The 26,222-nt window shown below is 35.8% G+C and overlaps 4 protein-coding genes across 6 annotated transcripts; 1 reads left to right on the top strand and 3 right to left on the bottom strand.

Moving 5' to 3' along the window:
* Positions 1–842: 842 nt before the first annotated feature.
* Positions 843–1,979, bottom strand: LOC111800856 (abscisic acid receptor PYR1-like). The gene is made up of 2 exons (XM_023684739.2): positions 1,283–1,979; positions 843–1,038 (listed from the first exon to the last, which is right to left on the bottom strand). The coding sequence occupies exons 1-2, from the start codon at positions 1,926–1,928 to the stop codon at positions 1,007–1,009; spliced, it is 678 nt and encodes a 225-aa protein (XP_023540507.1). The 5' UTR covers positions 1,929–1,979; the 3' UTR covers positions 843–1,006.
* A 1,302-nt stretch (positions 1,980–3,281) lies between these two features.
* LOC111800849 (mitochondrial carnitine/acylcarnitine carrier-like protein) lies at positions 3,282–7,325 on the bottom strand. 2 transcript variants are annotated; one of them, XM_087125855.1, is made up of 4 exons: positions 7,112–7,325; positions 6,932–7,022; positions 4,137–4,528; positions 3,282–3,969 (listed from the first exon to the last, which is right to left on the bottom strand). In XM_087125855.1, exons 3-4 carry the CDS (start codon positions 4,526–4,528, stop codon positions 3,468–3,470), a joined length of 894 nt encoding a protein of 297 aa, XP_086981981.1. In that variant the 5' UTR covers positions 6,932–7,022; positions 7,112–7,325; the 3' UTR covers positions 3,282–3,467. The 2 variants fall into 2 exon arrangements, with proteins under 2 accessions (XP_086981981.1, XP_023540497.1); XM_023684729.2 differs by having other exon boundaries at positions 4,137–4,635; positions 7,112–7,324.
* Positions 7,326–8,981: 1,656 nt separating this feature from the next.
* On the top strand, positions 8,982–17,505 carry LOC111800842 (AT-hook motif nuclear-localized protein 8). Of its 2 annotated transcripts, XR_002816034.2 has the most exons (6): positions 8,983–9,764; positions 9,841–9,893; positions 12,972–13,103; positions 15,873–16,031; positions 16,202–16,547; positions 17,275–17,505. XR_002816034.2 is itself a non-coding variant. In XM_023684719.2 (5 exons), exons 1-5 carry the CDS (start codon positions 9,281–9,283, stop codon positions 16,463–16,465), a joined length of 1,092 nt encoding a protein of 363 aa, XP_023540487.1. In that variant the 5' UTR covers positions 8,982–9,280; the 3' UTR covers positions 16,466–16,781. The 2 variants fall into 2 exon arrangements, 1 of the variants encoding a protein (XP_023540487.1); XM_023684719.2 differs by lacking the exon at positions 17,275–17,505 and having other exon boundaries at positions 8,982–9,764; positions 16,202–16,781.
* Positions 17,506–19,002: 1,497 nt separating this feature from the next.
* LOC111800148 (AT-hook motif nuclear-localized protein 23-like) lies at positions 19,003–20,110 on the bottom strand. Its single transcript, XM_023683737.2, has one exon. The coding sequence runs from the start codon at positions 20,054–20,056 to the stop codon at positions 19,358–19,360; it is 699 nt and encodes a 232-aa protein (XP_023539505.1). The 5' UTR covers positions 20,057–20,110; the 3' UTR covers positions 19,003–19,357.
* Positions 20,111–26,222: the final 6,112 nt, after the last annotated feature.

Here is a 26,222-nt window from a genome sequence, read left to right as displayed (position 1 = left end):
CAAACTCACCGCTAGTAGATACTATTATCCTCTTTGGACTTTCTCGGTTGGGCTTTCTCTCAAGATTTTTAAAATATGTATACTATGGGAGAGATTTTCACACCCTTACAAAGAATGTTTCATTCACCTTTCTAACCGATGTGAGATCTCACATGTGTGTTCTTTTTTCCGTCTTGGTCCCTATTGTTTTAAAAGTTTCAGTTTAAAATAGCGTGGTAGGTACTTAGTAAGTTGGAAGAAATGTTGAGAAGAAATTAGGTCTCTAAAAGTGGAAATTTCCTTATCTATCTCCCCCAAACTACTAAGAATGTATCAAAAGTTTTGACCTTTAGTCTTTTTGGTCCAGGAAGCTCAATTCCTCTAAATGCCTATGATCTGAGATATTTTGGTATTCTCAAGAAATTGAAGAGACTAAAAGATATAAAGAAAAAAAAAATGTTTATTTCAGAATTATTAAATTGATTATGTGATATCAGGTTTGCATTTCTGGGTTCCAGAAATATGTGTATGAAAATTAAGGAAAAAAAGAATCAAATGTGGCTCCTACTCTCATATTAAATTTCTCGCTCACCCCATCTATGTGATCTAAAACATATGAATAGATCGATATCACATATGAAGAGATGAATCGAGCAATCATAAGCAATCATAAGAATATGATAATTAATAAATGCTTAAAGAAATTGATAGTTATTATTTGCACTATCGAAGTGTTAAAAACAGTAAAAATGGACCTCCTATGATTTTTTTTTGGGCAAAACATGCTAAAAGAATTCGTATTCGTTAGTAGAAAGCTACGTGGTCATGTCATATGGGATCTTGACAACGATATTTTACACTAATTAGAAAAGATAATTTCGTTTATGATTTTTTTATGAGTAATTCCATATAAAATCAAATTCTCATCCAATACGTTAAAGAAGAGAGGGAGTGTTGAACTAAAACGACACCGTTTCAGCAGTTCTGTACACTGGCATTACTGAAATGCACTCCACATCCTACGCCATTATTGATTTTGATCACTTGCCTTGTCTCTGTCTGTTGAAATCGAGCAAACCAAAAGAAAACAGTAAGATCCGATGAATTTATCCAAGAAAAAGATCAACAATCAAAAATCAAAGCAGATGAAAATGAAAAGAAACAAAATCTCATCAAGAAAAATTCATTTCCAATCACAAATTTCAATTTCATTTTCAAATTTCACTTATTCTTGCTTCGATTCTCAATCGAAGAGATAGATGTTCGTGATGATTTAGATCGCTGGAAGAAGATCATCGATTACCTCCTCGATTCATCTCTTCAGTGACGGACGCTAATTTCTGCAGATTCAGTTTCACAACCGTATCGGCGAACAGACGAGTATCCTCCTCCGTATTCCCCGGCGGAACATCCACTGCGTACGATTCCAGAACCACGCTCCATACCTGACCATCCCGTTCCAATTGATGCACCGAAGTCACCGATCGGTAATTTCTGAGGCGGTGTTCGCCGCCGATGATGCTGAATCCGATGACTCGACGCTCTTCGTCATGAATATCAAGCCTCTCCGTGCTCGTATCCGCCGGTAGGCCTGAGATTACATTCACCTCTCTTGTGCAACCTATCTCCAATGTGAATCCTTCGCTCACCGTACAGCTCTTGATGAAGTGCTTGTAACTCTGCGGCTTGTCGAATTGCCGTACAACAGACCATACGACCTCCGGCGGTGCCTGTATCCGCTGCCCTAGCAAGGAGGAGCAGCGACCGCTGTTGAGTTTGTAGATGTGGAACTCCGGTACGAAGTCCTTCAACTCGTCAAACTCATCCTCAGTCAGGCCGGACGGCGGAGCAGCGAGGTGGTGAGTGGTGAGGTAAGTTTCATCAGAGTTTGGTTCCTGCTGCTCCGCTGCTAACGAACCGTCGCGATCGCCGCCCTCGCCTTTCTCCATTTTCTCCCGATTTCTTTTTCTATCTTCTCTGTGGGAATTTAATGACGAAGGTGAGGAAATAAAAAAAAAACAGAAGCGTGGGGCCCACACTCTCTGCTTTTGTTTCATTATTTGTCCGTTTGTGATTTGCTAAGTGAAGAGTAAACTCCCATTAGGATAGTACTGGTCTAGTATTCTATGGCTCGGGAGGCTCCTTTCGTGCAAAAAGAGTTGACTCGTGAACTAGAACCATCGTCTCCCGACTCGAGAGTGTAAACATTAATCTTAAAGGTGGTCGTAGATCACGGACCATAACTTGAGATCATCTCTCAAACCAATAGCTTCATACTAAATCTACCAAGAACTTCTGTTCATGTTATCTAAACATCAGTCAAATTGTTTCGTTCTTTCTTCTCATAAACTTAGTAAAACGGCTTTGTTCGTACGCCAGGTCTCAAATTTTGATAAAATCTATGCTTCTTTTACAGTCAAAATTTGAAATTCCGACCTTAAATAAAAATTATATATAGTCATAAAAGTTATTTGATGAGCATAAAAGTAAATTTCTATGTTTGAAATATTTAGATTTATGATTGAATTTGAGTTAAAATTAATTCTCTTGTATTTAATTTTATGATAATAGACTTTATCTATATTTCTATAATGATAATTTAATATTTTACGTAATATGATTGGACATGTTATCTTTTGTTACGGATATTATCTAAAATATTTTATATTTCGTGTTGGTGTATCTTTTCTCTAATAATGAACTAATGGTTCTCCCTTCAAATAAGCATCTGTACACTCACGCTACATCGTATAAAGAGTTATCATCATGTTGTAGGTGAAGCAACCTAAATCATTTTGGATAGGAGTAGAATGAATGACTTAAGCAGGGTCAAGAGTCGTTCTCATGAATTAGATAGCCGTGTGTAAGGTCGCACGATAGGTTCCTGTGGATCTTCTCGCATATCAGCATGTCCACCTGGTTGGACTCGACCTTAGAGAAAGGTTAAATAAATAGATCCCTGTCTGTCTTGTCTCGAGAACAAGGGGGCGGACACTACTAACCAAGCCAAGTCCAGTTCTCGCTGATAGGCACTGGTAGCTTACCTCCAAGCCTTGCCAACTATGACTTATAAGAATTGTACGAGAGTTGTTCTCGGAGATATTCCCCGAATGATCATACTAAACTGGGAGCAACTAGTTTGAAGCTGGTGCGAGGAATAAGCTCCTAATTCATGGATCTCTCGGTTTGAGAAATCAAAGTAAGATGATCAAACTATTTCTTCTAAACTTTTTCCAAATTTGTGTTTTGCTTTCCTAACTCAAACACGACACTTATACTACTTAAGATAACAAAGCGCTCTCTACATATCATCATATACGGTACGATGTTGCCTATTTTGATCTTGAAAGAAACTTTGATATCGAAGAAGGAACGAAACTTAGTATCAGATGGTTTACATCGTTTACCCTGTCTTATTGGTGCCTCTAACCTAAGACATAGCTTCTATGAGTTTAAATGAAAAGATATAACTCAAGAAGGATGCTTAATCATCCCAAGCTTGATCTGGTTACCTCATAAGCCAGGAAACAAGCTGCATTTGCAGGAACACTCCTGGCCATGGCAGGACCAAAACCTTTGTATAGCCCTTTAACTCCTTCCGTGGCTAAGAGCTTTCTAAATGCATTGAGCGACCCCGAGTACTTCGGGTTTTTGTAATCATCGACTTGAATTACACTCTTGACGACGTCGGTTGGGTAGACGGAGAGCCAGAATGAAGCTCCAGCCAATCCTCCAGCCACAATCAGTGAGCCTCTTCCGAGGTTTGAAGTGTCCGGACCACCTGCAAAGCGTTGCTTCAGCAACTCATACGTACCAAACATGGCTGCATTTCCGGGTACTTCACGGGCTAGAGTAGGAACCAGTCCCTTGAAGAGACCCCTTACACCGCCTTCTGACTTGAGGACATGGCGAGCGACATCCATTGGCCCTCCGTACTTCACTGTTAGGCCAGCTGAACTGGATTGTGCCAATGCACTTTGGGCTTGCAATCTGAAATTTGATGGTTACAATCAATTCCTCCAACGAATAACAAAGCTATACATATAGTATTTAGAATCAATGTTTTGACATCAGTACTATCTGATTATCTTTGTGAATCCTCAAGGATATGGAAGATGGGGTGGTAAGACGATTGGAATAGGTTCGAAAAAATGAACCTGCACTTGATTAATTCGGTGGGGCAAGCGAGAAACGACACAGCAACTCCGGCCCCAGCTCCACAAACCACCTGCTGATTGACAGATAAGGGTACACCGGGTTGAGACCTTACCAGCGCTTCCATTTGCCCTCTTACTGAAAAGAGGAGGGCATTGAACGCTGCCACAGTTGCGAGAGGAGCACCCATACCCTTGTACAACCCGGCAGCGCCTTCAGCTGCTATAGTTTGCTTGACAGCATCGATGGCGCCCGAGAATTTGGGAGACTGGCCAGGAAGTGGAATGGCCTGGCTTTGTAACTTGACCTTTATGGTATCAAACGGGTGTCCACATATCAATTGTGATGCCCCTCCGACCGTCCCGGCAGTGAGGTCCTTAGCCACGCCTCCCATCTTCAGATTCAATGTAAGAAATGTGAACTTTTGGGAAAACAAAAGTATATAATACACCGGTATGCTTGAAGAAGGACGAGTCTTTTAAGTCTTCCGAATCGGAGAATCTGAAACGTAAGGTATGTGGGAGGTCCAAGGAAATGAGCAATATGAGAAAAAGATACTTCATCAACAGATGGACCCACATGGCATCCTTTCACCAATACAGGCTTAAATCACACAGCAACCGGACCCAAATACAACAAAGACAGACTAACTACCTCAAACGTGTGTTATGTGCCCGTTCAAAGTTTTTCACTCCCTGTTGGTTGGTTTTCATTTATAATACTCGCGACTTAATCGCATTAATTCTTCTAAACCATAGGGTAGATCAATATCCTGAATGTTGTGCCAAAAAGATGAAAGAACAAGAAAACACACCGAGTGACAGAAAGTTCTGAGTATAGGTCAACTAGAACACATTCTTTGGGCATCTATAAAGCAAACTGACCGAACATATTCCTGCAGGCTGTAGATGCCCAATTTGGTCAACACTCAGCATCTTGGCTGGTAAACTAAGATCACTAATAGTCTAATATAAGCAGTGTTCATACAGCTTGTCACTACAGTAGTACAGTGCATCATTAAGATGAAATTTCATTTTTAAGCTTGACTTTATGATGAATCTTCTTTTAAGTCGATCTTCAAGTGCATGGATCATCCACAAGTAAGAAAAAGGTTAATCCAAAGATAAAGTGAAACCAGATGAATCTCCAAAAGGTGTTTATCATATCAACTGAAAGAGATCTTAAAATGGGAACAACTACAGGTCAATATGAAGCAGTGGTATTGGAGCAAGACCAAAGAAAAGTGTTTAAGGTTAGTATAGACCAGAATATGCTTTGGAAAACGCTATCTGTTGCAAATTATGCCGGCTACTTCCTCTACGGTCTCGAGGTAATTCAATTTATCAAGAATTCCAGGAAAATTTTCAACAGAATATAAATCGATATGGATATTGACTGAAAATGTAGAAAAGTTTCTTCAATTACAGATGTAAGTTTATGAACAATCGTTGAGAAAATGTCAGAGTATTGTATATTTGTAGATAAAAGTGTAAACAAGACAGAGTAGCAAGTACAAGAACAATGCAGCAAACATATGGTAAGAAGGAAAAGAAAGAAAAAGTATAATCCTAGAAAGTTGATGCATATCCTTGATCATTATTCTATCAATTTCCAAAAACGAAGAGATTAGTTCATTACACAACAGAAGTAACCTTACTTAACAAGTCATCCAAGAAGGATTGCTATTGGAAAGAATGATATAGGAAAAGGAGCAATAGGAACCTTTAAAACAGTACAATAGGAATGATATGTTTGACTATTTGTGGGAGAGAGTCCCACCTTGTAATTAAGGGGATGATCATAGGTTTATAAGTAAGAAATACATCTCCATTGGTATGAGGCATTTTGGAGAAACCAAAACAAAGCCGTGAGAGCTTATGCTCAAAGTGGACAATATCATACCCTTGTGGAGGGTCGTGGTTCCTAACATGGTATCAGAGTCATGCCCTTAACTTAGCCATGTCAATAGAATCCTCAAGTGTCGAACAAAGAAGTTGTGAGTCTCAAGTGTGTAATCAAAAGTGACTCAAGTGTCGAATAAAGAGTATACTTTGTTCGAGGGCTCCAAAGGAGTCGAGCCTCAATTAAGGGGAGACTATTCGAGAGCTCCATAAGTCTCAGGGGAGACTCTATGGTGTACTTTGCTCAATGGGAGGATTGTTGGGAGAAAGTCCCACATCGACTAATTAAGGAGATGATCATGAGTTTATAAGTACGGAATACATCTCCATTAGTATGAGGCATTTTCGTTTAACAAAAAACAAAGCCGTGAGAGCTTACGCTCAAAGTGAACAATATCATACCATTGTGGAGATCGTGATACCTAATACGATACAGTGAAAGCACTATTTTGTAAAGAACCACACAATTATGTTCTCGGAAGTAAGTTAGCTTCATTAACTGCTATTCCTTTAAAACAGGACAACCAGAAAATGTTGCCTTTGAAGCTTTGTCTGCTTACTGAGTTTAAAAGATCCAAGGAACTTGGTCTTATAATTACATTTATAACTAGTAACTCGCAAACGAAAATGAGATAACCATTGGTTCATACTGGGCCATGGAATTATGAAAAAAGACATTGGTACAGAATCTCAATAAACACACCAGACAAGCAAGAACAGAGAAGATACTAAATCAGCCAACAAAATTCCCTGTTTTACACATTCTATAAACGTTTAATCTGAATGGTTTTATCATTTGAATCATTCAAATTAAAGATATCAGACAACCAGTCAAAGCTAATCAAATGTGATTAGGAAGGATCAATCAAATCACAGACGAAGGAGGGAAATCTCACCAGAACCAAATTTCATCAACACCAGAAATGGAGCTTGAAATAGAAATCAAAAAGATGCAAGCAGAACGTTGGCTTCTGCAGATTATCCAATCTGATAAACAAACAAACAAACAGCAATTAGGCCCAGAAAAACGGATCAAAAGATAAATATCAGGCAACATAAGAAGAGAATTGGATTACCTTTTTAGCTCAGCCTTTGATTCTTCTCATCCTCCAGCCGATTTGAATCCAACGCATGCATATGGAGGCAGAGACCGAGAAATGTAAGAATTTAATTCGCCATTCTCAACGCTGTATACTGCATTTGTTTTGATGAAGAAAACAATATTTCTTCATGTTCTTTTCCCTCGATTTAAGGGCGTGTTTATGTCAATCGTAATTAATCAATGCTAATTTGTGGGCACATGTATTGATTTAGGGTTAGGGTTTGTTTCATAAATGTCTATAAATTATTAGTAATTAATAATTAAATGCTAAATTTAGATTCTGAATCCTAATTCAAATCCTCGACATCCGACTTTAAAAAAATGTTGGATATTAACGACATCTCATAGGAGAAAATTCATAAAATCCTTCTCTAGAGCATTGTTCTAGCTTCGTGTTTGGCTCCCGGTTCACGCAATTGAGTCGTTTGACACATCTTGTTTGTAACATTAATTGATCTACCCTTTCTGTGCGTCTACACGTTTGTTCGATTTACACTCGTCACATGTTTGTGTTCCTCGACCGTGGTTCTTCTACTTCAGTGACATCACTGTCGTAGGTATGTAACTCTTTGTGTGACTTCATGCTTTTTATTTATTGTGATTCGTGATCATTTTAAATTTGCGAGTGACAAGTGAACCCACGTGAGACAATCCAAACCCACCGTTAACAAATATTGTCCGCTTTGACCCTGGTATGTATCTTCATTAGCCTCACAGTTTTAAAACATGTCTTTTGGGAGAGGTTTCTCCACCTTTATAAGGAATGCTTTGTTCCCCCTCCAATCGATGTGAGATATCACAATCCACCCCTCCTACGGTCTAACATCCGTATTGATACACCGCCTCATGTCTAACTCTAATACCATTTGTAACAGACATGTTTTAAAACCTTGAGAAGAAGCCCAAAGAATACAGTATCGACGTGATTGTTACATGAAGATGTTTAAATATACGAGGAAATATGGGCGAAACATTTAAAAGAAAATTAAAGTACTCAAATAGACGTTTTTATTAATATATATATATATATATATATATATATATATAAAATCAAGTTTGGAGTATATTTTGAATTTAATTTTTATTTGGTCTTCAAATTTCAAAATATTACATTTTTACCCTTGAGTTTTGAATTTATCGGTCAGTCTCTATTTTTATCGATTTTACACATTACTTCCAAAATTTTCATGAACAGTCACATTCGATCATTTATATTAATGTCTATTAATTAATTTAAATAAATTATAAGTAAATTAATTAAATATCACTATTAAAATTAATTAAGAAAAATCCACGTCATAATTTCGTGATAAAAATATAAAATCATAAAATTTTAAGACTAAAAATACTAAATTCAAAACTCCAATATATATATATATATATTATATATATATATATATATATAATATTTCAAAACCTAAAAATTAAATTTAAACACAAAAATTCTATTAAATATATATTTTTTTCTTTTTGATCAGTTGAATTATCTTCGAGTTAGCCATTTAAATACCGACATTAAACTTATATCAATTAGTTTTAACATCATTAACCGAAAAATGGTATATCAAAAATATATACATATATATATATATATATATATATATGTACGTGTGTATATATATATATATATATATATATATATATATATATATATATATATATATATATAAAATAAAAACATACTAAATTAAAATGGTTTAAATAATGAAAAAAAAAGGCTAAAAATGGTATTATTAAAAAAAAAAAAATATAACCAAAAAAAATAGAAAAAATAAATTTAAACCTTTATAAAGGAGAATTTAGGTGAACTACAAAAACAGAAAAAGGAAAAAAAAAAAAAAAAAAAAAAACTAAAACCCTAAAAATCAAAACCCATTTCGCGGTTCTGTTCTCTCTCTTCCATTCTCGCGTCTGTTCACTCGTCACTCACAACTCATCATCACTGATCGAACAAAGCAATTACGCAAATTAGCAACGCGAATCACTGAAACCAACCATTTCCATTTTCTTGTTTCTTGCGAAGAAATCGAAACGAAATACGAAGAAGAAGAAGAGGAAGAAGAAGAAGAAGAAGAAGAAAGCATCATCTTTTCTCGTTTCTACGTTTCTCTCTCACATTCTCCCCCTTTTCTGATCTTGCGCCATGGATTCACGGGAGAGGTCGATGCCTTCTGTTCATCAACCTCAGCCACAATCTACTCCACCCAATAGAATGATGGGAAATGCTTCTTATTCCACCAATTTTCCCAACAACAACAACAATGCTTCCCCATTGATCAACCCCAATTCCACCGCTGCTCAGATGATGTCATCCGCATCGCGATTTCCCTTCAACTCCATGATGGGTTCTGCTTCTAAGCCTTCGGACTCGCCTAATGCCGGTTCTTATGACGGATCGCAGTCCGAATTGCGTGGTGGTGGCTTCAACATTGATTCTGGGAAGAAGAAGAGAGGCCGTCCGAGGAAGTATTCGCCTGATGGCAACATCGCTTTGGGTTTATCGCCAACCCCCGTCACTTCTTCCGCCGCTCCCGGTGATTCTGCTGGCATGCACTCGGCGGATCCTCGCCCGAAGAAGAACAGGGGACGGCCGCCGGGTACTGGGAAGAAGCAGATGGATGCTTTGGGTAGTCTTCTTTATGCCTTTCCTACTTCTTGTTTGTTTTTGTTTAGCTTTAGTGATTGTTTGGTTGCGGTGGACAGGAACTGGCGGTGTTGGCTTTACCCCTCATGTCATTCTGGTGAAGCCCGGTGAGGTAAAGCCACTTGTTTTCCTTTTGTATATATTTTATTACCGTTGAATTTAATTTGATGCTATTCTTCTTTCTTTTTTAATTTTTATTCTCTATTCAGTGACATTCAATTCTAGTTATTTCCTTCGTCGGTTTCTTGGGCTTCCTTTGGGAAAATAATATCAGTTCATTAAATGGAATGTTAATTCTATTGTTGACAAAATCATGGTTAGTAGAAATTAAGATTCTACAAAATCATGGTACTTCTATTGTTAGCTGCTGCACCATAACTCTTTCCCTAGGAATGTGGATGTGTAAATGTGTGTCAGTGTACATATATTCTGTTCTTGGATGTGTAAATGTGTGTAAGTGTACATATATTCTGTTCTTGGATGTTCCTTGGTGCTGTAGGAAATATAATAAAGAAAAAGATGCATTACAACACAGAGTTATGCACCTGTTTTGTGGAAAAACAGATAAGGGAGTTTCCTTGATTTTCTCTCCCCGTGTGTCTTTATTTTTGTGGATAACTTGACAATGGCATGAGACAGGTTTCTTGAATTTTTTGCTGGTTTATATTTTCTCTTACATTCAAGAGTTCAAAGCTTCCCAGATTGTGAGGCCTAAGAATGCTTCAATTTTATGTTTGGATGTAAGGTAAGATAAAATGGGGGAATATGCGGGTCTGATCAGAAATTTTTTTCAGGGTTCTTATGCTTGAAATTGCGCATTAAAATATGTTGCAAGTTCTTTAAACTCTTTTTTGGGTTTTCCTTTTGTATTTTACGTATTTTCTGTGGATGTTTCTTGGTTCTTATAAAAAAATCTAAACTGGAGACCCATTCTAGTTGACAAGTCATATTATTTTATGTATGAGTGGAGAGTTATATGAAAGCGGTCTAACATTTGAATGTCTTCTCCATCCAAAAAAAAAAAAAGTAATAAAAAATTGTGCTAGCAAGTTTCAATGCTAATTGATTCAAATAAATAGCGAACTGTTCTGTGGTTTCTGCAACTGCCCATACTTGCACAGTTGAGAATCTTAAGTATTGCACCTTCTTCTGTGATCATATGGAACTATATAAATAGCTTTGTGCTAACAGACTTGATTCAGAAAACAGAAATGAAAACCAATTGTTCTCACTTCTGAATTCGGGACATCAAATTCCTATCTGGATCTAGCTTTTTCTACATTAACAGTAGTTTTTCTCGAAAAGGAATCCCAATGGAATGAACGGAAGATAGGTGGAAACAGTTTTTTTTTTTTTTACCACTCATTTAAAAGCATAGTTCATGTTCGCCTTTTGGTTCTGTATTGAATTGGATCCAGGATTTGGAAAGTTCAATATTGTAATTTCTTGTCATTTTAAAGCTATAATGTTAATATTTGATTGTCGAAGGTCCAAACAGTTTCCTAAGCCTTGATATTGAGAGCCTGTTGCTTTGATTCCAACTTTTAAATGTTGATGGGAGGTCTGTCTCAATTGAAATTAGGCTCGAGTGATATAGAAGCTGCTTTTGGGAAGACTCTTCATAACTCAACAGCCTCGTAAAGTGGTGTTTACAAGGTTTTTCAACATTGTAGAACTAGAAGTGTAGAATTGTGTGGTGCGAGGGGGGAGACTGGTCTATTAGTTGGAGGAGAGTTGTAACTAGTCTGGAAATAGAAGGATGACTTCTTTGAAGGAGATTTTGAGGAGCTGTATAGTTCAGTCTGATTTGAGTTCTATTTCTTGGTCTTTGGCTAAATCCGGTTTTTCACCCCCGAATTGTTTTTTTTTAACATTTACCGATAGAGATTCCATTCCTTGATATATCAACTAGGATATTTGGCAACCAAAATACCACAAGAAAAAGGAAGTCTTTGTATGGTCTTTGACTCTTCATGGGTTAATCACTATGGATAAAACTCTGAAGTAATCTTTCGCTCGTGTTGTCCTAATTGGTTTGTTTTTGTGGTAGGATGCATTTGAGAATGCTAACCATTTGGTTTTCGTTTTTGTTTTAAATTTTTTATGGAAGAAAAAGTCGAAATGTAGGGAAAAGATTCATATTTCTTTTTAGTTTGATTTGATTGCAAACTCGCCCCTGGTATTATCCTTCAAATTTTTTTATGGTATCCCTTTGAAACAGAAAACTAAAACATTGTGTTTCTATGCGATTAAACCTTTTTTTTGGGCAAAAAGATAAAAGAAAAAAGACTCTTCTTTAGGAGGTTTCGTTGGGCATTTCAAGATAGCAGTGAAAAATGGAAGGATATCTGACTAGAAATTAAAATTTTGAGTTCCTTCTGGTGTACTTCTGCTTTAGATTGTAATCACCTCATTTATTCTTCCAATATTTTAAATCTTTGAGTTCCTTAAAAATCATATTTAGTAGGATCTGGTGGTTGTTCTGTGTGAGTTCTTTCTTCTTTAAACCTGTATAAACCTCGATCTGTTTAGGATAGCAAGAAAGTTAAGCCCTTGAATCCTGTTTTTGTTGAGCAGCTTTATAATTTTTATGATTTTATATATGAAACTTGTTGTGCATGAAGATCCATCTTGTAAAATGTGTTTATTTATTTTTATTATTTTTTCTGTATCTCTATTTGTGTCAGGCTCGCTTGTGTGCACCTTGATGTTGTTTCTGATGTGAAAATTGGAGATCTTGGCTGATATCTTATTCCCCTCATCTTCTTCTTGTTGGAATGAATTTAAAGGTTTCCTCTTTAAAAGAACTCTATAATACCATCAAATAGCCACCAGTTCATTGGAATAAGATGGTGTTTTGCTTCTAAGACTGATAGGATCATCAATAAATAGAGCATTGTCATTGAAGTCTTATATTGAGTTGGTTTTTGAATTCAGTGATTGAACACATTTATTATAATCATCTCTTTGACATGTTTTGCTCTTGACCTTTCTTTTGATGAACAAAATTATATGATTTTAGAGTAGTTTTTCATGGTACAAACTTTTGCTTTATTGAATACGTTTCCTTAGTTTACTTTTTCTCCTTCATGATTATGGATGCATTAATTTGAAGGTTAGTTGATACTTGTTCAAATAAGACATTTTGTCTACGGAATGTACTTTAAGATGGCTTTTCATTGATTTGCAGGACATTGCTTCGAAAGTTGTGGCATTTTCACAGCAGGGTCCTCGGACTGTTTGTGTTCTCTCTGCCCATGGTGCTGTCTGCAATGTTACCCTTCACCAACCCACAATGGCAGCTGGCAGTGTGACATATGAGGCAAGTTTTTAATTTTCCTCAAATGACTTTTGGTCAATTGTAGCCATCAAATTATGTCAGACTTAACATTGATTAACGTACATGCTGACACATCAACTTCCAAAATGTAGAAAGATCCATGCGTGAGTTTTGCATAAGCCTATGAACGCACATGTCATATTCTTGTTTATTGATGCTGAACACCCCTCTACTCTTGATTTTGGTTTTTCTATGAAGCGTGACTCACTTTACATGAAACGCCTGCAGATGGTAATATCACTCAGGCTAGCTATCCTATATTCCTATTTGTACTCTACCTCTTTTAACCTTTTCATTTTACCATCTTTTTCCTTCAGATAGTTGAGGACTTCTTTTAAAAGCTTGTTTTTTTTTCTATGCCTTTGTAAACTCTTTCATTTTTCTCCATGGAAGCTTGGTTTCTTACCAAAAAAAAAAAAAACTCATTTTTCTTCATTTTTTTAAATTTGTTAAAAATCATGTTTGCTTTTACTTTTCAATTTAATTGGTCACCTGTTACACTGTACTCTGGTGATAAAAAGTAAATATCTGACCATTTACAAACATTGCTATTTCCATTGAACTTTATAGAGGAGGTGTATTCCTTCTATCAGTTCTCATCCTGAATTTTTGAATGAGTTAATTCTTTTCAAGTAACGAATGGATCAATGATACTTTAGTTCATCAGTGCCAACCTTGACGCAGCTTGTTCTAGTATATAGTGAATGCACGGTGTTGGTGACTCCTGACTAGCAGTTCACGCTTAGCTACATGTAGGCTATGGTAATTGCCTCTGTTTTTAAATCTGTTGTACTTAGAAGGAAAAGATAGCATTGATTATTGAGGATTTTAACCTTGCGGCGTAAAAAATTAAGCTTCCTTTATTTTCAGCCTGAGGTATTAAGTTTATAGTCGTACAAAGACTGAGCAAAGACTTCTATCTTCTAAGGATTTTAGTACCTAACTGACACTGTCAACTTTATTGGGAGACGGATTGCTCTTGGTGAGAAAATGAAGCTGCAAGAGAAGAGAACAGCATTTCCAAGATTTGCCGATCTAGAATCTGCAGCCTGACTTTGGAAAAAATTACCGACCCTTACAGATACATCAACTCAGAATATCTTTTAATTTATACATCCAAAAGGGGGAGGAGAAAGTCTGCCTCAACAAGGGCTGAGGAAATTATGGAAAAGTTTAGATCACTTGGGTCCAAGTCCTGATATTATCATAGTCGACTTTTATGATCAATCTGGATTCGGGACCTTTTTAGCACCTCATTGTTAAACCATTGAAAGGAGATATCTTGTCTCCTTGCCTTTGCTTTATCTTCTTTGATCTTTTGGAATGAAATTAGTGTGTTTCTTATCCAGGGAAAAGAAAAAAAAAAAGCCCAAAGAGTAGGCAACTCGTACCGAGATAAAGCCACCATATATTCTTCCACGGACCGGAGAATACTATCTTCTACAATGAAAAGCTTCTAGACGAACATCTTGACTTCTTAGGATAAGGATCATTTGAAATCCACTTGCAAAAGTGAAGGACTTGAAATTAACTATTTACCTTGATGCAAGTTAAGGCAAGGGTCAGTAATGAAATCCATGAGGGAGGTCCAGTCTGCAATTTCTCGGTCATTCAAGTTTCTTCTTTGGAGATTTATTTCTTTTATCTATCAAATCTTTAGACAGAAACAGAAATTGAGCGTTACAAAAATGCTCCTTAATTAAAAAAATTACAACAATAAATATTACTCAACTCCATTTTGACATTTTCCGAAGAGAGGTTACAACATTTTTGTTTTGTTTATAAAAACCAATTTTAGTGTTCTTTTGATTAGAAGAAAATCTTCATCCCTTTCAGATCTCCCAGAAAGTTGTCACCATTGGATTCATCCAAATAATCAGATTTAATAGATAATATACCTGACTATTACATGTCAAAGTGATTGCAGAAAATTGGTAATGCAACCATTTAACCGCAGAGATGCTCTTGGTTACCCTTGGGCTGATTCCATCCCCTGAATGAACTTGAGTTCGACGAAATAAGTTATGGTTGGAGCATTCGAGGAATTATGATTACTGCTCTGTTTTACCATTCTCCTTGACTTAAGAAAAATGATGCTTGCATATCTCTCTGAAATTAAGGTCATATTCCATTAGCAGCAGCAAAGAATGCAATGTACAACTAGTGCTCGGTTATTATTTTAAGAGGAAAACTTAGGTGCTTTGGTTGAATGGTAATAGTGTTATGCTTTAGAATATTTGAATATTCTAAATACAAGAAGCAGAGGAATGTTCCGAGTGATTGATATGCCTAGGGATGAGCTTTGAGACTTCATATTCTTGTAGCCTCTTCTGGGTATATTTTCTTTAAACTCTTTTGTAATTATTTTATTTATTTGTTTAATAATTAAATGTGCTTCAAGAGAAAAGGGAGCAGGTGCACCCGATGAACAACCCAACTACTTATCCCTGCAGTTCAATTTTTTTTTTTAATGAACATAAGCATTTGTTTTGGTCAAAGATGCCTGATAATCTACATTTGTTGTGCATCACCAAAAACCTTAAAAAAGGCCTCTTTATTCCTGGAAAAATGGGTGAAAAGAATCCATTCTAGCTGTAGTTTACCCCAAGTATAAAAATATCTCTATTGGTGGTCTTCACTTTTGACTCATTAATCCTGAAAAATAATGGAAAAGAAAAAACCTTTTCTGGCTTTATTATTTCCTTTGAACACAAGGTGTCACCAGTTCTATTGCTTTTTAATCTAATGCAGGGCCGATATGAAATCATCTCTCTATCAGGCAACTTCTTGATTTCTGACAGTAATGGCAATCGAAATCGAACTGGTCGCTTAAGCGTGTCTCTAGCAAGTGCAGATGGACAAGTCCTTGGTGGAATTACGGACATGTTAACAGCAGCATCTACAGTTCAGGTACTAGCCTTCGCCTACTGTCTGCATAAAAGTTATGTGGGCTAGCTTGATGTAGTGTTCATGTTTTCTTTTATGGATGGATTGAATGTTCTTTCCTTGGTTGCATAACTTATCTGCTAATTTAATAAGTTGGTTTTTGTGCCTTAAACCATGTCTTGTTGCAAAATCAGGTTATAGTGGGTAGCTTTCTTGTGGATGGGAAAAAGCTGGACTCAAGTACACAGAAATCTGGGCCATCTTCTACATCACCCAATATGTTAAACTTCAGTGCACCTGCGGCGGCAACAGGCTGCCCCTCTGAAGGTGCATCAAATAATTCATCAGATGACAATGATGGTAGCCCTTTAAGCCGGGCGCCTGGAATCTACACCAATGCCAACCAACCAATTCATAATATGCAGATGTATCAATTGTGGGGTAGTCGAAATCAATAATGAAGCTGCATACCCAACTTAACAGTGTAGTGCATTGGGTGTTGTTGAAGTGGGTTAGTGTTTTGCATCCCGATGTATAGAGGTTAGTCCTGTATTCTGTCCCTAACATGCATTGTTGAAACCGTATCATAACTTTTCTAGAGTAGATTCACTATTCATCTTCTTTTAGCTGCTGGTTGGCTTTATTTCTAGTCAGTTCTAAGTGTTTACTTTAACATTTCTCCATGGATGTAGAACTTCTTCTGAAGATTATGGTAAATCATACCCCATTGGGATGTCATTACGACATTTAATGTAGAGGGTAAATCTTCAACTCCCTTTTTCTCAGGGTAAAAGTCGATCTAATCATGAATTGGATCCGAAGATGCATTGTCGAATCCGTAGTCTGTAGCACTAATATTTCAAGTTTTTTTTACCTCGTGGCTTTTTTTTTATCGTTCTTTCCTGGAAAAGCCACGAAGTTGAGTCGATCTGAGGATTCATGGAACTATATGATATTCAATTAGGTTCATATTAAGATTGGTACGACTTATTATAGTACTTGGCGAGTGATGCCTCCTATTTTCCTCCATCCATCTTAGGCCAAATTTCAGGGTTTTGGGAAATAGACGAGTATTCAAACCTCTGATGTTTTGAACGTGACTTGATCCGTTAGTATTTAAACCTCTAACCTTTAGAACGTGACTTGATCCGTGCTTAGAATATCAGTGAAGTTTTAGCTATATATCAAAGCTTTCTGCCTTGAAAAATAGATTTATTTTAGAAGTTAAATAAAGTATTGAGTTTGACATGGGATATGAACAATGCAGGTAGAGCTCTTGAGGCCACAACTTCATCTGACTATGGTCATCCATTAGATATAATGTGTTGTTTCGTCGTCATCATCATCATTATTTGGTACTGACCCTATTATACTTGTAAAAACTGTATTTGAACTCATTACCATAACAATTTCAGTAGATGGATTCATGATCGTATCCCGAACACAGATGCAACAATTATATGTCAAACGTAAACAATATAGTGACTATATTATACCATATCATTTCTACTATATCTCCATAGTTAAGATATTAAAACATTCGAGGTTCAAGCGTTATGAATTCATGAACTTTGTGCTATTATATTTCCAATGTGAATAATCTCACTTGTAATAGGTAACGATTTTGTCTTATATAGTGTAAAATCGTGTTACATTTTAATAGGATTCACTATCTAGATTGTTAAATTGCTTAAGTAATTATAGTTAGATAATAAGCATGGAACAATACATTGCACGTGTTTTTCTACCATTTTCAAAGTAGATGATTCAAACTTCTGACTTATCGGTCAAGGTAGTAGAAGGTTCAAACTTTTGACTTGTTGTTCTAGGTATAAACTAATTACCGAACTATATGGTAAAAACCATTATTCTTGTTAGACCCGTGAAGAGAACGAAACACCATTATTCTTGTGAGATCTCACATCGAACCACTCACAGGTGAAGCTTGAGTCCCCTTGAAAAAGGGCTTGAGGGGACACACCGAGGGGACACACTATTCTTGTGAGATTTGACATCGATTGGAACCACTCATCGGGAAAGCTTGAAAAAGGGCTTTAGGGGACTTTGGCTGTTACGGTTCTTTTTTCTTTTTTTTTCTAGGGAAAAAATTAGTTTTAATATATAATTAATTTATGTTAATTTTAGATACAAATTTTTTTAAGAAAAAACTTCTCTCAAACATATCCTTTTAGCTTTTAAGAATATTTTTAAAAAACATAGATTATTAAACAAACAAATTGTTCATAAACAATCTTATTTTTTGGAAATATAAAACAAAACACAACCCTTATCCAAAAGAATCCCTAGATTTAGCCATACTATTAAAAAATTAAATAAAGAAATGCCTACTTTATATCTTAACCTAATCGTTAGAACATCGAACCAACCAAACTCATATGGTTTAGAACATATATTATGAAAATATATTTAAGAAAGAAAAATATTATTTTGAGTATATTAAGGTCGTTAATTTAATGTGATGTTAAATTTCTACCAACTTAAAATTACTATCATCTCCGTAACATTATCTCTTATGAGAAAATAAATATTTAAAACATTATTATAAAACATTGTCATGAACTTACATGTTTTAAAAGTATTTAAACCAATATAACAAAATATTAAATAAAACAAAGTAAATATTAAAATTGAAAAAACGCCATATACTAACCTACAATAGGCCGTGCTAATTCAAAACCAGACCATGTAACCTAGGAGTTAGAAAAAGGCAATACAATCCCTTGTCAGTCTTACACTCAAATTCCAAAGCACAAATAAGGACTACCAGCTTGATTCTACAAAAATCCTGGAATCTCCATTTTAATTTCGTAAAGGAGTAAATACTCGACGATGAGTAAGTGAAGGATCGATCCTTGGTACAAGTTGCCCATCACTTACTCGCTTCCTTTTTCTGACCCTTTCTATTCCCGTTCTAGTATGGTTCTTTTGTAACCACACTGAAACGTCCAACACAGAACAATTTGAGACTGGACAATTAGACAACTCCTAGTGCCACATTCGATGTTCTTTAAAAAAAAAACACATTAACTCAATCGAAACTTGCCGAGAAAAACCCTTACGAATACGAAATTACCTACTTTTACAAACACCCATGAGATTATTTCTTCAATAAATTACATTGAGATCCCAAACCCCATAAGAGAAGAAGAAGAAAGAACACTGAATTTAAAGATCCTACAGAGAGAAAGAGAAAATTCAATGGTTGACCTTTGACACCCGTTAGTCAACCCAATCGCCGTAATTTTTTTTTTTTTTTTTTTTTTTTTTTTTTTTTTTTTTTTTTTTTTGATGGGTTGTTCTTGATTTGTTGTTTCAAACACTCAAATTTGTCAGAAAGGTGGAAGCTGAATATTTTGCATATGAAGTGGATAATTCAAAAATGGAACTCCTGAATTTGATGCGTCTTGAAATGGGTTGTCGCCGCCGCCAACTCCGCCGCCTACGACGGGGACTTGCTGCTGCTGATCTTCCTCCTCCACTGGTAATCTCTCATACGCCACATTACTAAACGAAGCTGCAATCAAAATCACTGGTCCTGCCGCTGTTAATTCTCCAGCCACCGTCCCGCCGACCACCTGTCCCTGCCCTCCGGCCAAAAATATAGTCAAACTAGTGGCGCTAGCCGGAGCAGGCGGCGGAAGAAACGATCCAGATAGCGACAAAATCTCGAATCTCCCATGAAGAGTCAGTACGGCTCCGGCCGCTGCTGGTTGGCGGATTCCGACGTTACTGACGTTGCCACTACCGCTCAAAATACAGATCCCACGCTGTCGCCGACGCGCGTAGGCGGCGATGCAATCAAATATGTCACAGCCGCTGTTGACCTCTAAGATGTGGACACGTAGCGTGTTGGCGCTCTCGCGGGTGATGATAACCGGCGGCTTCGGCTTGTTTTTTGAACCTGCTGGTCGGCCGCGAGGGCGGCGGCCAAGGACATCGTCAGCGCCGCCGTGGGATTGGTGGGGATCGTCGTCATCGTGGTGGTCGGCGGCGGAGAAATATCGAGTTCCTAAGTCCAATTCCGCCATCAAAACATCAAAAAAATTGTATTTTTTAAAAAACCCACAAAAAATAAGATCATTTCTCTCACTGCCAAAAGTCTTATGAATATTTATATGAAAAAAAAACAATTAATTGGTCCAAATTTCTATTTAAAACAAGACCACTCTCAGCTCTTGCGCGTGGGCAACACGCGATCATGCTTCAAACTAAATCTCAAATTAGGGTTTAATTTTAAGTCAATGGGAAAAAAAGTTGTGAAAAATTTCTGTCTATCAGGTGTTCATTTAACCCGTGAGATCGGGATCTTGTACGAATCATTCCAGTTTAAATGGGAAATGGAGAGGAAGTAGGGAGAGATTTCTCTCGATTAGCTAAACGGGACCAGAGATGACTAGAGATGACCAAAGATGAGACATTTTCCGACCCTGACCCGAACCCAGTTCCCACCTTGCTTCGTCCATAAATAAATATAAGTATATCTACTCGTGGACATTTCCAACGAGTAGACTTGTTATATATATATATATATATATATATATATATATATATATTTTAATGTTTTTGCTACGAGTACAGTAGTCAATAATTGAGGAGTTTCTTCATTAATTATTAACGTAATGAATTTTTTTCTCTCCTCACGTTATTTTTTTAAAAAATATTTTTCACGCAATTTGTTATTCTTAACTTGTTCGTACTAACAAAGTTAATATTAATTGATTTGTGACTTCTTGTTAATGTCTCGTGACTACCTACTTCAATAGTGTTCGAGCCTTAGGAATAGGCACAATTTCTTTAATTTTCTTGTTTAATGGAATGAAATTTTCACTTTGTTCATCATATTTAATGCAATAAACACATGCATAAGTAAATGAAAGACACACCAAACCATGAGGCAACAACTTAAAGAAGATGATTCGATAAGCATCATTTTTTGACTTGATGTCTTTGTAGGGACAAAGATGGTAATGAAATGAAAGATGTTGTTCTTGTGGGTTGGTTTTTGGTACCGTGAGCAATTAAAAGGCTAAACCCATTGTGAGATTCTATATCGGTTCGAGAGAGGAACGAAACATTCTTTAGAAGTGTGTGGATGTGTTTTAAAACTGTGAGGTTGAAGGCGATACGTAATGGGTCAATGCGGATAATATTTGCTTGCGATGGGTTTTGGCTGTTTATAAATGGTATCAAAGCTAGACATTGGACAGTGTGTCAGTGAGGACGTTGGCCCCTAAGGAGGGTGGATTGTGAGATCCCACATCGGTTGGAGAGGGAAACGAATCATTCCGTATAAGGGTGTGGGAATCTCTCATTAACAGACGTGAAGCTAACAGCGACACGTAACAAACTAAAGTAGATAATATCTGCTAGCAGTGGGCTTGGACTGTTATAAATGGTATAGAGCTAGACACTGGGCGGTATGCTAGCGAGGATGTTGGTTCCCAAAGGGGATGGATTGTGAGATCCCACATCGTTTGGAGAAAGAAACAAAACATTTCTTATAAGGGTGTGGAAACCTCTCCCTAACAGACACGTTTTAAAATCGTGATGTTGACGATAATACGTAACGGGCTAAAACGGAGAATATTTACTAGCGGAAAGCATGGACAGTTACAAATGGTATAGAGTCAGACACTGGAAGGTATGCCAGCGAGGACGTTAGTTTCTAAAGGAAGTGGATTGTGAGATCCCACATCGTTTGGAGAAGGAAACGAAGCATTTCTTATAAGAGTCTGAAAATCTCTCCCTAGTAGACACATTTTAAAATTATGAGGCTAACAATGATACATAATGAGCTGAAACAGACAATATTTACTAGCAGTGAGCTTAAACCGTTGCACCCATTATTTAAAAAAACAAGTTTGACCAAAAACATGACGAAGCGGGTTTTGTTTTTCTTTTAAGAATAAAAAAAACCAAACAAGGGACAGAGATAAAGAAGCAAGTGGGGTTTCTTTTGTCTTGTCTCATCCAATGGTCGTCTAATGGTTCCTTTGGCTATTATTATTATTATTTGCTTAACTAATCTTGTCTTTTAATGATTAATTTTCACCTAACTTCGAAGTGGGTAAGAAAAACATACCGAATATAAAGAGATCGAGCCTACATTCAGAATACGTTTCACCCTACAAACTATATGAACTGAGAGCTATCGTGACGCCCGAGTAAAAAAGACATATTTTACCGAGCGTGATGATCTTGAAGATATGATAATTGAGAGATATTTAAAAAAAATTTATAGTTCGTATCTATACCAACAAAAATCACCTCTTGAAGCAATTATACGTCGGGTTACCTTCTATGAGTTTTTCTAGGAAGCGTGCGAGCGACGATAAACCATACTAAAAAAAACTCGTGTTAGTTTATGAAAATAGTTTTTATTCTTAAAATTATTTTTAATTTTAGCTTTAGAAAAAAAAAATATAAATCATTGCATATTTTGAACTTATATTTATAATTTTATGTAAGCATAGTGTGACATAAATACTATATAATAAAAACTTTCATACACCCAATGAATAAATATATGAAGCAAAACTAGGGAAAATGATTGAAAAATACTATTTAATATAAATGTATACTTAAATAACTTTAATTTAGTACTATAAAGTATATGTCCGTACCATATTGATTTATTTTATTTTATTATGCTTTGGAATAATATTAATAGAAAAAATATATATTATATTCTTTTTTTTAACTTATAATAATGCTTTAAAATATATTTATGTCTTGAGAGCTTATAATATTATTAAATTAAAAAAGCGGGTTTTGTTTTATTTTGATACGTTAAAATTTTAAAATATTTTATGGGTTAAAATATAATTTTTTTCGGTTATTTTAGGATGATTTGTCATCGCTCAGAGGCGCTATATCGAGTAAAGCTCAGCTCTACTGCATCAATTGGAGTAAAATTTTAGAATTGATACTGTTTAAGAGAATGAGTCATCTACCATATATAATCATTTTCTACGTCATTGTAAAGCAATGCATGAAGCTCTGGAAGGGAGAGAGAGTCACGTGCGGGGTAAAATGGAGAACATATACAACGTGTTGCCTATGGCTGCATGACAGATGTTTCGATTATGCTTGTCTCAAATGGGACCCAATACTCGAGCATACGCCAACGTTGTTCACAAAGTCTCAATATAATGTTGTCTCTCTCTTCAAATCTTACCTAATTCGATATATATGTGTTAGTGTCGGAGCCTGGCGCATCTTTTTAACTTTGTGGTACCCATACCCTTAACGATTGATAGATAGATTGATAGATGGGTGAGCCATTAGTTCGATGATGTCCTAAAAGACAAGGCCACGAGGGAACCCTAAAGGGTAGCTTTTTGGTGGAGTTGGTGAGTTAAGAGTGGCTGAAGCTGCCATTGTAAGCTCACCAACTTTCATGTCTACATCACTTGTCAACTCCCCTATTGACATTTTGAGTAATCAATCATTACGTAGGTTTGTTTGTTTTAGGGTTATGAATCGTTGATTTCCTCGATTATACGTATTCGTGCTCAAATTTTCATTCTGGGTATGCGTCGATATAGACTCAATCGAACGTACTTCTGTCGACCAAATCCGTGACAACTCGACAACAAAGACTGAGGCTGGAGATCGATTGAAAAGGCAGTCCAGCTACCACACTAGATTGAGTTCTTTTAAATAATCGTTGTAGTTGAACAACAAAATCGAGTTTAGTGGGGTTGAAAGAGTTAGAATTTCGTAAGTGCAATAACCCGTTAGCTTAAATGTGAGATCCCACGAAGCATTTCTTGTAAGGGTGTGGAAACTTATCTCTAGTAGACGCGTTTTAAAATCGTGAGGTTGATAATGATACGTAACGGGTCAAAACGGACAATATCTACTAGCGGTGGATTTAGACTGTTACATTAAAGATATGCAAAAGGTTCATTTTCGCTCGAGAATTATGTTTAGTTAAAAACAAGAGAGGTACAGAAGCGATCGAGATTGAAATCATTTTTGTATGCATTAATAAAATAATTGGTATTTTTTAATCTCAATATGACCTAATTGTATAGCATAAGAACTAATATAATATTTGGTATCTTGAATAGACTGCAACTTTGTTTTCCAAGTGGACCTACGTAATACAACTTGTAAAGATTATGGCTAATAAATTTAATAAAAAAATATTATTTTCTGAATAAAATACAGACTTACGTGACACCCGAGTAAAAGAGGGATATTGTGAGATCCCACGTCAATTGGAGAGAGGAACGAAGCATTTCTTATAAGAGTGAAAATCTCTCTCTAGTAGACGCGTTTTAAAACTGTGAGACTGTGACGATGATATGTAAGGGTCAAAGCAGACAATATTTGTTAGTGGTGGGTTGGACTGTTACAAATGGTATCAGAGCCAGTCATCGGGAGGTATGCCAGTGAGAACGCTTGGCTTCCAAGGGGGTGGATTGTGAGGTCGCACATCGGTTGGAGAGGAGAACAAAACATTATTTATAAGGGTGTGACAACCTCTCCCTAGTAGATACATTTTAAAACCGTGAGGCTGATGGTGATATATAATGGACCAAAACGGTTAATATTTACTAGAAGTGAGCTTGAGCTATTACAGGTACGTGAATGAACCAAGACCATAATTGAATGAACGAAAGCGACCCTGAAAATAGAATGACTAAGAAAAACTTATAATAATTGAAATGTCTACTTCGTTTTCAATATTTAAATGAAAAAAACTTCTAGAAACTTCTAGAAACGACAATTTGGTCTTGTCCCTTACTAATTTTTAAAATTTTTAAAATTGTAAAATAAAAACGACCAAATAATCTTAATTACCCTAATTAATTATTTTTTGAAGAAAAAAAAATTATATTTGACTTATTGAAGTGCCAAATATTTATTATTTCCATATATTGATAATGATAATTAATTTAAAAAATTATCATATCACTACTGTGATTTTCTTTTTAAATTTTAAATCTTTTATTAAATATATCAATTTATTTTATATGTTTAAAAAATTGATTTAAATATAAGGAAAAGACATTAAATTATTTAAATTATTTAAATTATTTTATAATATGATTGAATTGAGAGGAATAAATAGATTATTATAAAATATTTAATATATGGTCAAATATATATTTAATTTGTGCCATATAATAAATCATAGAAGTCATTATATTATAATTTTGATTCATATTGTTAAATAATATGGTTGGCCTTAAGATATTCTTTTATATTAAACTAGACTATAGACTATAATTTAAATGTAAAAAGGTACCCATTAATTAATTAATATTTGAAAATTAAACCGAAATTTGATAACTAGTCACATCTCCCTGTAATACATTTTGAAACAATTTTTTTAATGGGTGTAGACATCGAAAGTAATGAGGAGTCGAGAACGGTGCTCTAATTCTCTGAATCAGGTACCAATGAGTATCATTCCTTCTAGAACAACGTTCTCTTTCAGACCTCTCAACCAATTGATACGATGTCGGAGGACGGTTTTTGCTAAAACTCGAACAGTTTCTTGAAAACTTGCTTCCGATATGAAACTTTGAGTATTTAGATACGGTTTTGTTATTCCCAATAATACGACTCGGTAACAGATCGCTTCTTCTAAAATACGCCCTGTTCGTTCTGCTCGCAACAATCCAATGAGTTCTCCAGGTAAAAAAAAAAAACATTAGACATTCCATTTTCTGAAACCAACACTTTTGATGTTATTTGACATACAATAATTTCGATATGTCTATTATGGATCTCCACCCCGATCAGTAGTGAGGAGTCACAAATGTCGTCTTGTGGTAGCAGAACAGCAATTATGTGACACTTGTCCTAACCCAGAGAACAAGTGAGTCATATAAAAATCGTAAGTCGATAACAATTTAGATGAATGATCGAAGTTCAATCACGTTTGAAGTGTTTTAAAAACGTGAGCGAGAAAATGAGTTGAAAATAAGCAACAACCACAGCTTTGATAGCGTATAACCCGAGTAGGAATAATTGACGATTAGTCACGTCCTAGTATAGTACATTTTGGAACGTTTTAGCCTTGTTAGGTGCAATGATGACTCGGGTAGACAAGTTTTGTGTCGTCGTTATTATTATTATTATTATTATTTTGAATGTGTTGATTGACGTGGAAGAGTGGTGGTTGACTTTAAATTAAATTATTTGGAAAATAAATCCACTTGTAAACTTGAAGCAGCC

Source organism: Cucurbita pepo, chromosome 8 (assembly GCF_057944985.1).
Source record: "Cucurbita pepo subsp. pepo isolate OVF chromosome 8, ASM5794498v1, whole genome shotgun sequence".
NCBI lineage: Eukaryota > Viridiplantae > Streptophyta > Magnoliopsida > Cucurbitales > Cucurbitaceae > Cucurbita > Cucurbita pepo.
The sequence above is the reverse complement of the archived record's forward strand: the minus strand, read 5'-3'. Positions and strand labels throughout refer to the sequence as shown.